At 52.6% G+C, this 12,953-nt stretch overlaps 1 protein-coding gene across 1 annotated transcript; it reads left to right on the top strand.

The window, feature by feature from the left end:
• Positions 1 to 800: 800 nt before the first annotated feature.
• Positions 801 to 9,663, top strand: LOC102930074 (duodenase-1). Its single transcript, XM_037915251.2, has 5 exons — positions 801 to 1,001; positions 4,817 to 4,964; positions 5,820 to 5,955; positions 6,126 to 6,398; positions 6,737 to 9,663. The coding sequence occupies exons 1-5, from the start codon at positions 935 to 937 to the stop codon at positions 6,884 to 6,886; spliced, it is 774 nt and encodes a 257-aa protein (XP_037771179.1). The 5' UTR covers positions 801 to 934; the 3' UTR covers positions 6,887 to 9,663.
• The last annotated feature ends 3,290 nt before the right edge of the window (positions 9,664 to 12,953 follow it).

The raw sequence follows: 12,953 nt of genomic DNA, 5'->3' as shown, positions 1-12,953 counted from the left end.
GCTCTTCTCCACAGGTTCATAGACTTGAAACATCCAATTTGAACACACAAGAAGGTGAGATTTGCAGGTGTTCCTGTGACTCCTGATGCTGGAGCTTAACAAAAAAATACAGAGCCATTTCAGTGGGGCTCGGAGATTGATGGAGAAATGGGGCTGGGGTCTCAGGGTGATTTTTAAGCTGTTTTCTGGGGCACAGACTTGTAGGCACGTGAGAGATTCAAACATCTGGACAGCCAAGGTCACATTTCCTAGTGGTCAGCCTTGTTGTGTGGGGTGTTTGTTCTTTACTCAACCATGCCTGCCATGGGGCAGGCTCACAGGGACACGGCTCCTGTGCCGGCTGTTCAGGGCCTTCCCCATTGCCCATCCCCATGGTAGCTGTGCTGCCCCAGGTCCACCACCTTGCAGGACACGTGCTCCCCAGCCTCTGGGAGAATGTGGGCTGTGGGCTCTGTGGCTGGGCTCCAGAAACCCACAGCCGGGCCCTGTCTTCAGCTTGCTGCTCTGAAAGACACGCTGGGGAGGAAGCGGGGAGCTGAGCAAAGCCAGCGGGTGACTCAGCATCGGCTGCACTCCCCACCAGATGAGCTGTTGGAGGGAGGAGTTGGAGAGATCCAGATGAGCTCGGTGCCAGGTGTGCTGGGCTCTAGGCAGGCCCCAGGGGGCCCTGATCCCAGATGCTCTGGGAGAGGGGGCAGAGACGCCCTGACCCCAAGTGACTTTCCTCTGGGCTCCTTCCCCCAGAGGGAGGTTGTTTTCCAGCCCCAGCTCCCTCCCTCCTGTCCCCCACGTGTCAGCGGCGTGATGCTGAGGTTTCTGAGGGTGCCTGTGTGGTCCCAGCTCCCTGCGAGGGGGGTGCGTACGTGACCTGGGGTTTGCTGCTGGCTCTATAAATGCCCCAGGACTGAGGCTCGAGCACTGTCACTTTCCCAGGATGGTGACGATGCTGATCCTGATCCTGCTGCCGGCGGCCTTTCTCCTGCCCCCCGGGGCTGGGGCTGGTGAGTATGGGGAGATGAGGGATCATGGGGAGTGGAACCGGCAGCTCTCTGGACTGTTTGCAAATCCTGGCTCCTCCCTAGAGTCAGATGCTTCTGCCAGGGCGACCGTTGGCTCCCAGGACCTGGCTAGAGAAGGGTTTGGAGGCGGGGGCGATGGAACCCGGGTGGCAGAGCTGGTACCGAGATAACCCCCCTGAGACACAGAGAGAGACTGAGAGCAGGAGAGAGACACAGGGGGATCTTAAGTAGGGGCTGGGAGCCCAGACTCCTGGGTTCTATCCCTAGCTTGGGAGTGTGGTCCAGAGGTTAGAGCAGCGTGCGGGGTTGGGAGTCAGGACTCCTGGGTTCTAGCTCCTTTGTCTGTGTTGTCACATTGAATTGAAATTGTTTAGGGAAGGGGCTGTGCTGTATCTGGCACAATGGGGCCCTGATCTCGGCCAGACTCAGTGCAGCGCCTGGCACAATAGAGACACTGATCTCGGTGGGGGTCTGTGCAGCGCCTGGCACAATAGAGACACTGATCTCGGTTGGGGTCTGTGCAGCGCCTGGCACAATGGGGCACTGATCTCGGTTGGGGTCTGTGCAGTGCCTGGCACAATGGGGCACTGATCTCGGTTGGGGTCTCTGCAGCGCCTGGCACAATGGGGCACTGATCTCGGTTGGGGTCTGTGCAGCGCCTGGCACAATGGGGCACTGATCTCGGTTGGGGTCTGTGCAGCGCCTGGCACAATGGGGCCCTGATCTCGGTTGGTTGCACCATATGCAAATAACAGCAACAGACTCTCAAACAGCCTGGTTGATATGGATGCCAAATTAACATTCCTGTCATCTCTGAAAGCGGTCAGGTGTGAGCTACACACAGACTTGCATTGGTTTAACTAAACTGATTTTAAACCACATCTGGTTCAACTGGTTCAGCTTTCCCTGTGATTTAAACTTGGCTGATAGCACTGGAAATTTCCGAGGGGCCAGCTAGCCCCACAGGACCAACGGTGGGTCAACCCATATGAGTGCCTGCATATGGGGGGTTGCCTGGGGTTAAAGCAAACGGTGCAGTCTCGCAGTTCCTAAATCCTGCATCCCTCTGATGGTCAGAGACTTTCTCATTTCCACCTCAATCTATTCCTGCCCAGTTTATCCCATTTGTCCTTGTTACAACATTGTCCTTCAGCTTCACTAGCTCTTCCCTTGCCCTTCTGGCCCCTCCACCCTGATGTCTTTACATCGATTGTCTAGATTTTATTTCATGCCCAGAGACCCATGTGTGTTGAGACTTGTTCTGAACTGGTCCGAAGAGGCTTTTACTTTTTCCATGGGAAATTTTGACTTTTCTTTGAAAGCTCCCAAAGTTAGGTCTTTTTCTATTAACTTTTTATTAATTTTTTTAAAAAGACAGAGAGAGAAAGTGCGAAAACAAACAACAAAAAATACATAAACTCCTCATAAACCAAAAACTTCTCATAAGATATTAAATATTTGCTACTCACCTTAGCTAGGCTTGAGATGTTATCTGTAATATGAATGGTTAGAATATTAATCCCTCACTGTACTCCACAATTTACAAACACAATTTGCTTATAAAAATCCCACTAAAGGAAAATAATTAAAGGAAGAAAATGACTAGAAGCAAAAGTCAGAGGAGGGGGATAGAGATGGGTAGGGGAAGGAAGTGGGTAGAGAAGAGGAGGAGGTGGGGAGGGGGGCATGCATTTGATCGGATCATTTGGATACTTCCAGGAAAGCATCTCATATCTCTAACAGCTTTTCTTGGTATCTCTGTAACAGTGTAGAGGGTTAGCGATTATCCCTCCCCTTCCGGCTCACTATAGCACTGGGGCACCGCCCAGTATTGGGGAGTTAGCGAATCAAATGTATGGACCCGAAGACCCTTTAGTGGGGTAGGGCTGAGTTGCCACGTAAGCTAGGTGGCGCTGAACCTCAGGCATGGCATAGCAACAAACAGGCCATTCCTCCTAAGGTGGGGAGGTTGCCACCGCAGGCAACAGGAGTCGGAAGGACCCGGGCCCACCCTACTCCACTGGGTCACAGCCCAGGGCTCTAGCAAGGGCAGATGAGTCAGCGGGGATCCTACCACAACATGGTGACTCGGGTTCTGACAGACAAACTGGACCAGCATCTGTTTTCCCTCAGCTACTTCTTACCACAGTCTGAGCAAGGGGTTCCGTAGTCCACGGGTCCTCTGTCTCATCGAGGTACTAACTTGCCAGCAATCCTGCTCAGTCCCCTCCACTCTCAGCTTCCTCTGGAGTCAGGGTGATCCTTGACTCGGCAGCAGGCCCTGGACATCTGTCTCCTTCCCTGGCTCAGGCTCAACGGGCTAGAGGCCCCTCTTATACTTCCTGTCACACCCCTCAGCCACTCCACCACACTACACACAGTCTGCCACTCTTTACATGGTGGCCAAGCTTCGGATGTCTATGGTCCAATCTTTGATTGTTGGTCCCTTTTTGGATTTCTGTGTTTGTGGAACTAGTCTTTCCACCACTGTTAGTGCTCTGCTTAGCCAGAGTCTTTCAGTTCCACTTCCAGTTAACACCCATTAGGTTGAAAAATAGATGTTTAATTTTATTTGAATGAAAAAAAAAAACCCTCTCCAATTCAGTTCCACCCAAAGCATCTAGGTGCCTTCCCAGAGCACATGGGTTAAGTCAGCACCTGCCGAATTACAGCATCAATATTTGTCTGACTTATCGGCATCTGTTTTGAATGATTGAAGAGAGGCACAATACATCCTCCATATTCCTGTGGAATTAATCTTAAATGTCGGTCCAAGGAGCAGTTCAGAGCACGGGCTAAAATTTGTTTCCATTTGCTTAGCAGAAAATAATTGGCCTTGTTCCTCCTCCCAGTGCTTTAGGGGATCAGTGTTTAGTTCAAATTTGCTGGCCAGCTGTGCATATAATGTTGCCTCAGATCTTGGATCTGACAAAACATTTGGAGAAATGACAGCAGTAATGGGTCGGGGTCGGGAAGGAAGTGGGATAAACAGATGGGAGACAGCATGTTACTGTTGCAGACCTTGCCACTCCTCCTTACTCTCTCACATAGTTATTCAATAGGCAGACCATGCACCAAATCTGGTCCAGACACTTTTGAATGGACCCCAAAATCTTTTTATTTACTTATTATTATTACCATTATTGTTGGCTTTTTATTATTATGTTCTGTGGCATCTATCCTTGATTATACCTTGACCAAGAAATGTGGACCTTGACAAAAAATAATTAACTATCCCTGCTCTGGCAAAATAGTTACAAATATTCAGCTGAAAAGTGCCCAAAACTGGGGGAAAGAATCAGATTTCGAAGAAAAATGCCAAAATGTTGAGGAGAGGAGGTGTGGTCTAAGAAACTTTTCATGGTCTGGAAAACCCAGTTTTCTGTTGAAAAAGAATTTGGAGGGCCAGCTTGGGAGCATCCCTGGCTTGTCACTGTGGCTTGGTGGAGAAGGTGAAACATCAGCAGGGGACATGTCAGTGGGTTTCTGGTTGACTTTGCCTCCCAAATCCGTTAACTCAAGGCAGAGCAATTACTGCCCCACTCCCGGTGTGTTTGACACTGATTCGCCACCCAGAGAGGTCAAAGCTGTAGATTTACCCCCAGCACTATGGGGTGTCCACTCTGGGGCAGAGTGGAGCAGGGGGCAGGGTTCCAGGTACAGGGATCCCCCCAAGAAAAGCATCACAGGGGGTGGGTTGAGGCTGTGGGGACTGCCCTTCAGGATGGGGAGTTCGGTCCCAGCCTGGCCCTGGGAGAAAATGGGGCTCTTTGTATGAACCTGGTCTCCCCCCACAGGTGAGATCATCGGGGGCTGGGAAGCCAAGCCCCACTCCAGACCCTACATGGCCTATCTGTCAATACGACGCGGACACAAGACTATTTTCTGTGGAGGGTTCCTGGTGTCAAAGAACTTCGTGCTGACGGCCGCTCACTGCAAGGGAGAGTAAGCGCCTCTGTGCTGGGGATGTCGGGGCAGGTCGGGGTTAGCAGGTGATGGGGGAGCCGGGAGCTCTGGCACCATCATAGTTGCAGGGAAGGAGCAGTTAGTGCAACAGGCTGGGAAAGCAAAGCCCAAGGGTCCGATCTGCTCAGGGGGCGTCGGCCTGTCTCTGGGGGCCTCTGCAAACCATGGTCCAGAACCAACGCTGGGTAATTCAATGGAGCTACAGCCAGTGTGAGCAGCTGGGGTCTGGCCCATTGCCCAGATCAGGGCAGGGAGGTTCTCACAGCCCCAGGAAAGCTCTGCAGGTCTCTGGGCTGGGAGGCCTGGGCATGGACCCCTGTCTGGATCTAGCTGGGAGGGGTCACAGGGATAAGGGAAGCTGAGACCCAGGGGCCGGGAGGACGATGGGAGTGAAGCCGCTTGTGGGACTGCACAAGGGCTGGTGAAGACACATGCTGGGACCCCAACACCTCTGGGCAGATGCTTTGTGCTGGAGCCAGTGCCTGACATAGGGGAAAGGCCCTTGTGCCATGCCCCACGCCACCTGAGCAAGCCAATCTCTCTCCCAAGATGGATCGGAGCGAGCTCTGCTAGAGGGAAAAGGCCTTGTCTCCCATTCCCCAGACCCCCAAAAGAGTAAGTCTCCAGTCCTGGGTCTGGATCAGAGAAGCAATGTGTCAATGGGAATTTTACATTTTTACTGGCTGGGAACTGAGTCTGAAATCACTTCTTTAGACCCCAGGCTGCCTTGTCCCCACAAATAGCCGTACACCTGTGTCAGACCCACATATGCCCATCCCATCCCATCCCATGTTCTAGCCCCTACAACCCACATGTTGCTCTTGGCTTTTGCAGCAAGATCAATGTCACCCTGGGAGCCCATGACATTACCAAACGGGAAGGGAGCCGACGAGTGATCCCTGTGAGACGCCAGTACCCCCACCAGGATTATAACGAGAAGTCCCTTAACAATGACATCATGCTGCTGCAGGTACCGCCCCACCCCATCACCCCTCCCGCAGTGACCTCACACTGCTGCAGGTACTACCCTCATCCCATCTACACTGGCTGTAGTTTCTCTTTTCTTGGATTCTCTCTCTACCCATCATCAGCTCTGACCTTCATATTGACCCTGGTGCTTGTGTCCTCTCTTGTTTGTAGCTGGAGCACAAGGCAAAGCTCAATGAACAGGTCGGGCTCATCCCGCTCCCCCCGGCTCATCAGGGAGTGCAACCAGGGACCGTGTGCAGTGTCGCCGGCTGGGGCCGGACGAGCGCACACAACAAGGAGCTCCCCCATAAACTCCGGGAGGTGGATTTGAAGGTGCTGGATGATCAGACGTGTCTGAAGTATCCTGGTGGGACATATTCTAAATATAACACCTACACGATGATGTGTGTGGGGGACCCAAAGGAGAGCAAAGCCTCTTTTAAGGTGAAACTCCCAAGCGTCCTTGATAAACCCTTATTATTAACGAGGCTCCTGCTGTTGCAGTTGGGCCCACGAGCAAAGATCAGAGATCAGGCCCTGCTGCGCTAAGTGCTGTATGAACCAATGGGAAAATATCTGGTCTTCTCTCGGGGGGTGGGGGGGACAGAGACTGACTGGGAGGAGTTGGGGGTTTGTTGAGACAGGCTGGGCTGTGGGGGGGCCCAAACAGAGACCATCTGGGTAGCAGGGGGGGTGTCACTAAAGTGTCCACCAGTGTTTGAAGAGCAGCGGGAAATGACTCACTGAGCTTTTCGCCATCTGTGGCTTGTTTTGTTTCGCAGGGTGACTCTGGGGGCCCCCTGGTGTGTGGGAAAACAGCCCAGGGCATTGTCTCTTGGGGGCCTGTCAGTGGGAGCCCCCCAAGGGTCTACACAAGAGTCTCCACCTTCATCCCCTGGATACAGGCCACGATGAGGAGGCTGCAGCCCTGAGCCCTGCTGGGAATCGCTACGTGGGCTGGATCTGCGACGCTTCTACCCTTTGCATTGGCCCAGATGCAGGCCTGCTTTGCAGAGGGGCTGAGTCCCCCCAGGCTGATCTCCCCCACCCCAGACACCGCTCCTCTCAGGCAGTGCCCCTCCCATGAGCATCAAGGCAGGGAGCCTCGGGGAGTTATGAGCCATGTTCAATTCGAACTCCCACAGCTCCCTTGGCAATCCCAACCCAGGGTCTTAGGCTGCGTCTTTCCTAGGGAACCAGCTGGTTTATTTACCCAGGGGTAACGGACATGATCCAAACCCTGGGACAGACCTGGCAGTTTGTAGCCCTCCCCCATGTCAGCCAGTTGAGTGACCGTTTATGGGAGATCCTCGTCATTACCTGACCTGCTAACTCCTGTTAAAACTGCAGCCTGCCCTGTCCTCACTGGGCCTTTTCCACCTGTTTTTTCCCCCGGGGTAACCACCGCCCATTCCAAAGACACCTGTTCCCAGCGCCAACAAGGAGAGCGGGAGTTTGTTCATGGGAAGGGAAATTGGGAAATTATGCACCAAACTGATTTCAGCTGAAATGACAGCTCTGAGCACCTCCCCCTAACCTCCGCTGCCCTGCCCATCCACGCAGCCTGGTGCATTTCGCTCGCTGCTTCTTAGCCAGCAATGAGTAAAAATGAAGTTGCAAAACAATGAATTGGTGCCTTCCTGGGAACTGAATGAATGCCCCCCAGCCTCGGACTCCCAGCTAACTTATACCTAGCAGGTGTACCCAGGGTTTTGGGCCTGGTGGTGAATTCACCCCCTGGGTTTGAGTAATTCATGCCGGATCTGCTAGAAAGACAAGGAAAATCATCAGTGAAAAAGCAAATCACTGTGTGACTGATATTAACTCTGGTATCCCACCACTGACATCTAGGCCAACTCCCTGCCAACAGGAGTGCACTTTAGGCCCACTGGAGGAGAAATCAGTACCAGGGTATTCTTAGTTTCCCTTGTACGTCATTCCCCTTCCACTCTGCACCTGTCTGGGGACAGAGGGGTCACAAACAGCAGGCAGGCCAGTCCTCTCTATCAGGCATCTCAGCCCAGATTCAAGGCCTGATCCCAAAGAGACTCTGTGTGTCCTCCCAGCCCGACTGACTCTAATCAAGGGCTATTCAGGCAGGAGGCAAACTCCATTGCTGTTTGCAACAGCTCCCCTGCAAAGAAAATGTATCACAAACCTAGCCCAGTGCAGCAGGGATCCATGGACCGGCTCTGATGCTCTGGGAAGAGACGTCTCAGACTGGGATACGGCACCATCTGCCAATGCCTATTAGTGTCATCTCATTGTTCCCCTGGTTCTTCCCCGTCAGCCTGTCTGTAGCCACTTGTTTTCTCCTGTCCTATACCTAGACTGTGAGCAAGTGGGGACAGGGGCCATCACTGTGTTTTGTGTTTGTACAGCACCTGGCACACTGGGGTCCTAGGCCATAGCTGGGAGTCCACCTAGGTGTTACTGCAATACACCTAACAAGTCACCTACAGCGGCAATGGGATTCTTTGCCATGACTGGGTCTTCTAGGCGCTACCATAATACACCTAATAAACCATGTACAGCACCCAGCACAATGCAGCCCTGGTCATCTGACAGTCCTGGACCTGCTCAAAGTCTCAGGTTGGACGCCAGAAACCAGAGTCACCCCAGGATCCCAGCTCAAGCTGCCATCTGATCTGCAGGTGTCACAGCACTGAGCAGTGTGGTAAATGCTGACAAAGCCAGGGCAGGTGCAGGGAGCAAGCTGGGGCACTTAGTGAGCTGGGCCCAGTCACACCCCAGCGGTGAGAATCCAGCAGATGCAGCATTCTCCATCCCAGCCCCAGGGAAGCGGACTCCTCCCCAGATCCGGGACTGTGTCCTGGAGAACTGGGGCTCAACAAAGGATCTAGGGGGGCTTACAGTGAACAAGCAACACCATGAACTCCCCATGCACCACTGGGGCAAAACTGGCCAGAGCCTGGGCTGTAAGAACAGGGGCATAGGAGCAGGGAAGGGATTTTGCCTCTCTATGCAGCATTGGTGAGACTAATACCGGCCCTGGGATGGGGGACAGGCTGGCTCAGGGGAGTGGGGAATGGACTTGGGGCCTTTCCCCTGGGGGGGTGGGGGCTAGCTCTGATACAGCCTCATGGCAGGGGACTGGCTGGTTCAGGGGGTACAGAATGAGCCGTGGGGCCTCCCCTCTAGGGCATCTCTGTGCTGCTGTCACTGTTCCAAGCACCAAGTTCTGCCCTTCCCCAGCTCGCCTGTTTCCGTGGGCTGTGGGTAACACTGATCGGTATCGGTGCTGGGTGAAAAAACACACCCCTGTCCCCTGTGTGTGAGATGGAGGCCGGTGGCTCTGATCACCCTGATCCTAGCGCCCCACCCCAGACATTGTGTATTGTAAGGGACTGCGGAAGACTCAGTGACGGCCTAGCTAGGGAGGAACGCTTTCTCGTGCAGACGGTTACTATCGGTCAGTGGCGGACATGAGGATCCGGTCGAAACTGCCCACAACCGGCCTCGACTACCTCGTGTGGCCCCTTGCCAGTAAAGAAGCACAACCCCTTAGTAATTATATATGAGCTAATAATGTTAAGTGTATATTAATGCCTGCTATCCAGCCCTTCGTTGGACTCCGTCCCAGGCATTGCTCCGGTGTGCTGGGCTCTCCGCCTCGGTGACAGCAACGCTTGGAGTCCCCGTTGCGGGTGTGTCACTTACCTTCAGTAAAGCCACTAATTCGCCGCTTTGCCACGTTTGAGCCTCGCTTTTTCGGAGCACCCCTGCCAGGCCTCCCGGGCCTAAAACAGAACATGTATGTGACACCCAAAGTGACACCCCCATTGAGTTTATCAACCCCCAAGGGGGCTCAGCCCCATCCCCTGTTCATGGGGTCCCTGGCCTGTCAGGGGAGGTGCTCTCCCCCTACAGGGATTTACACACAGAGAACCAGGAGCATCACTGGTTTAGTCATTCTTGCATCCCACCTTTTCAGGGACCGGACATGGATGATCCCAGCCAACCCCTCTGCTGGCCCCGAGTCAGGTCAGTGATCCCGACTGTAGCTACCAGCAGGGTACAGACAGCGGGTGGGTCTGGTACTGGTAGGGTGGGGAGATGGATCTAGAATGGATGTAGAGGGATGTGCATCAATCTAGAAGGGATCTACAGGTGGCTATGGGGGTATGGATAGATCTAAGATGGAACAGCATCAACTGAAATGAAGCTAGCATGAATTTAAATGGAGTTAATTGGGTATTCATGCATCTAAGAACGTAAGAACATAAGAATGGCCACACTGGATCAGACCAAAAGTCCATCCAGCCCAGTATCCTGTCTGCCGACAGTGGCCAATGCCAGGTGCCCCAGAGGGAGTGAACCTAACAGGTAATGTTCAAGTGATCTCTCTCCCGCCATTCATCTCCACCCTCTGACAAACTAGGGACACCATTCCTTACCCATCCTGGCTAATAGCCATTAATGGACTTAACCTCCATGAATTTATCTAGTTCTCTTTTAAACCATATTATAGTCCTATCTGTATTGATTTTGAACGGATCTAGAGAGGTTCTGGAATGGTTCTAGATCATGACACTGATATCTGGATGGACGTATCCCACACCTCATCCATCAGACATACCAATTTCAAGAGAGGGATCCAGAGCCAAATAATGGAATGGCTGAGATTGGATCTACTAAAAGGCTGATACTAAAACAGGAAACAGAGTTAATGCCAGTCAAAATGGGTTTGTGGAGAACAGACCATGTTCAATGACCAGTTTGTCATTTCTGAGCAACATTAAAAGTCTAGTTCATTAAGGTGACTGTGCTGATGTGATATATATATGGATTCTTGTAGGGAGTTTGCCCAAATACCACACAACATTCAAATTAAGAGCATGGCTCCAAAACGGGCTAACTGATTTTCCTCAAAGTTTGATCTTCAAAGGGGAATCAGCATCCACATGTGTGTTGCTGGTGGGTCCCACAAATATCTGTTCTGGGCCTCAGGTTATTCAGTATCTGTATCAATGATCTGGAAGTTCATGTAAAATTGTTGCTGGCAAAGTCTGCAGAGAACACAAACTTTGGTGGGTGGAGGACATCTCCAAGCTACAGAGCTACCTGGGTCACCTGGTGAGTTGGGTTCAATTAGAACTGCATGTGAATCCATCCAAAGGCAAGGTCAAACATCAAGGGACAAGGGATGTTGTTCACACTGGCAGGACGGGAGCTGTGACCTGGAGAGCAGGGGCTCTGAAAGGGAGCATGGTGGAACCCATCCAAACAAGAGGTTTCAGAGCAATGCTGGAGCTAAGCAGGCGGATACCGTCCTTGGGTGCATAAACCAGGGGATATTCAGCAAGGAGGTGGAGTCATCTCTGGATTTGGCCCTTATGTGACCATGACTGGAGATTTTGTCCAGCTCTAATGTCCACACTTCTAGAAGGACTTTGGCAATTGAAAAGAACTACAAGAACAAGCTGGTGGGGAGAGCTCCAAGGAGAGTGATCTCCTGAGGGTATTGGAGGCGAAGAAGGGACTCGACCCCTCTGTAGGAACTCCATGGGGTGGGGGTTTGTGAGAGCAGGGAGCTCTTCAACCTCTCTGCCCAAGGAAGGGAAAGACCCGACGGCTGACAGCCGGAGTTAGAAAAGGTCTGGCTGAGACTAATATGCAAACATTAAACATGGAGCCATGGGAACAACTGACCGGGGGCCGTGGTGGAGGCAGAAGTGGCTGGGTTGGTTCTGGCTCTGGGGTGTCCACGAGGGGGTCAGGTTGGAAGGTCACAATGGTCACTCCTGCCCTTGAAATCTATGGGTCTGGGTATCTCAGTGCAGTCTAGGGGAACAGACTTGTGCTCCACCCCTGACACTGAAGGCTGGCTCTGAGTTACAGCGTTTCCCTGCTGCAGCCTGGCACAAGGAGAGGGTAAGAGACAGGATAGTCGGAGGATGCTGTCCCTGATTTGAGTTCTTGGGTCAGGGATTTTGAAAGGAGCCGAAGGGATTTCATGGAATTATAGACATGGAGGGTTGGTAGGGACCTCAAGAGGCCAGCTGGTGCAGTGGTTCTCAACCTCTTTTCATTTGCAGACCCCTAAAAAATTTCATTGGAAGTATGGACCCCTTTGGAAATCTTAGACTTAGTCTGTGGACTCCCTGGGCTCCACGGCCCACAAGTTGAAAACCACTGACAACCTTTCACGGGCCCCTCACACACCATCCCCCTTATTTAGGCTCTCAGATTCCATTGAAATTCAATTCCAGTGCCCAAGAGCATCCCTTATGGCAGAAGAGGAGGAGGAGAAAGGTCTGTTTAATGTCTCAGCACCAGTCCGGAAAGGGGAGGCACCTGGAGAATCTTTCAGAAAAGGGAACTGGAATATTACTCACCGAAAAGCAAAATCAGCACCATGGCTGAGCCTGGGATCTTGGCCATTGCCCCAGGATCCCCGCTCTTCTGCAGGACACAGCTGCTTTTCTCTTGCTTGTTCTCCACCTGCAGCACCAAGTGGAGGAAGGAGAGAGAGCTGTGGTCTGAAGGGTCAAGATTAGAAATCCAGCAGTGATGTCACAGTTGGAGTTGCGAGTGACTCCTGCTGCCAAGTGTAATCCCGACAGACCCGGGGTGTTGGCAGGTGGGATTGAACCTGGGAACCTTTGGAGCTAAAGGCATCAGCCTCTACTGCATGAGCTAAAGGCCAGCTGGCACTTAGCTAAGGCTGTAGAGCGGACTCACTAATCTCCCTCAGTGGTCTCTGTGCCTCTGGGTTACACAAGCATGAACCTTACCTCCCTTCCCCTCAATACCTGCCCTGTAGCTAAGTCCCCCAAACCCCTCACCACATAGAAAGGGGGCTGGCAAGAGAACTAGAGCATGGAAAAGCCAGGGGCTGGAATAAACTGGTGTGCCCTGTCTACAGAGAGCATTGCTGTTTGTAGTGCAGTGCTGTCTGGAGGGCAACAGGCTGAACTGCAGAGAGATCCAGGACCAGCAGACACCTTACTCACCATCGCTTTCCCAAGGGATGTT

This window comes from Chelonia mydas, chromosome 13 (genome assembly GCF_015237465.2).
Source record: "Chelonia mydas isolate rCheMyd1 chromosome 13, rCheMyd1.pri.v2, whole genome shotgun sequence".
Taxonomy (NCBI): domain Eukaryota; kingdom Metazoa; phylum Chordata; order Testudines; family Cheloniidae; genus Chelonia; species Chelonia mydas.
The sequence above is the reverse complement of the archived record's forward strand: the minus strand, read 5'-3'. Positions and strand labels throughout refer to the sequence as shown.

Coding starts and splice junctions, on each gene's coding strand:
- LOC102930074 (XM_037915251.2), top strand. CDS start 935: ATGGTGACGATGCTGATCCTGATCCTGCTGCCGGCGGCCTTTCTCCTG. Junction 1,002..4,816: donor GCCCCCCGGGGCTGGGGCTG/GTGAGTATGGGG, acceptor CTCCCCCCACAG/GTGAGATCATCGGGGGCTGG. Junction 4,965..5,819: donor GCCGCTCACTGCAAGGGAGA/GTAAGCGCCTCT, acceptor TGGCTTTTGCAG/CAAGATCAATGTCACCCTGG.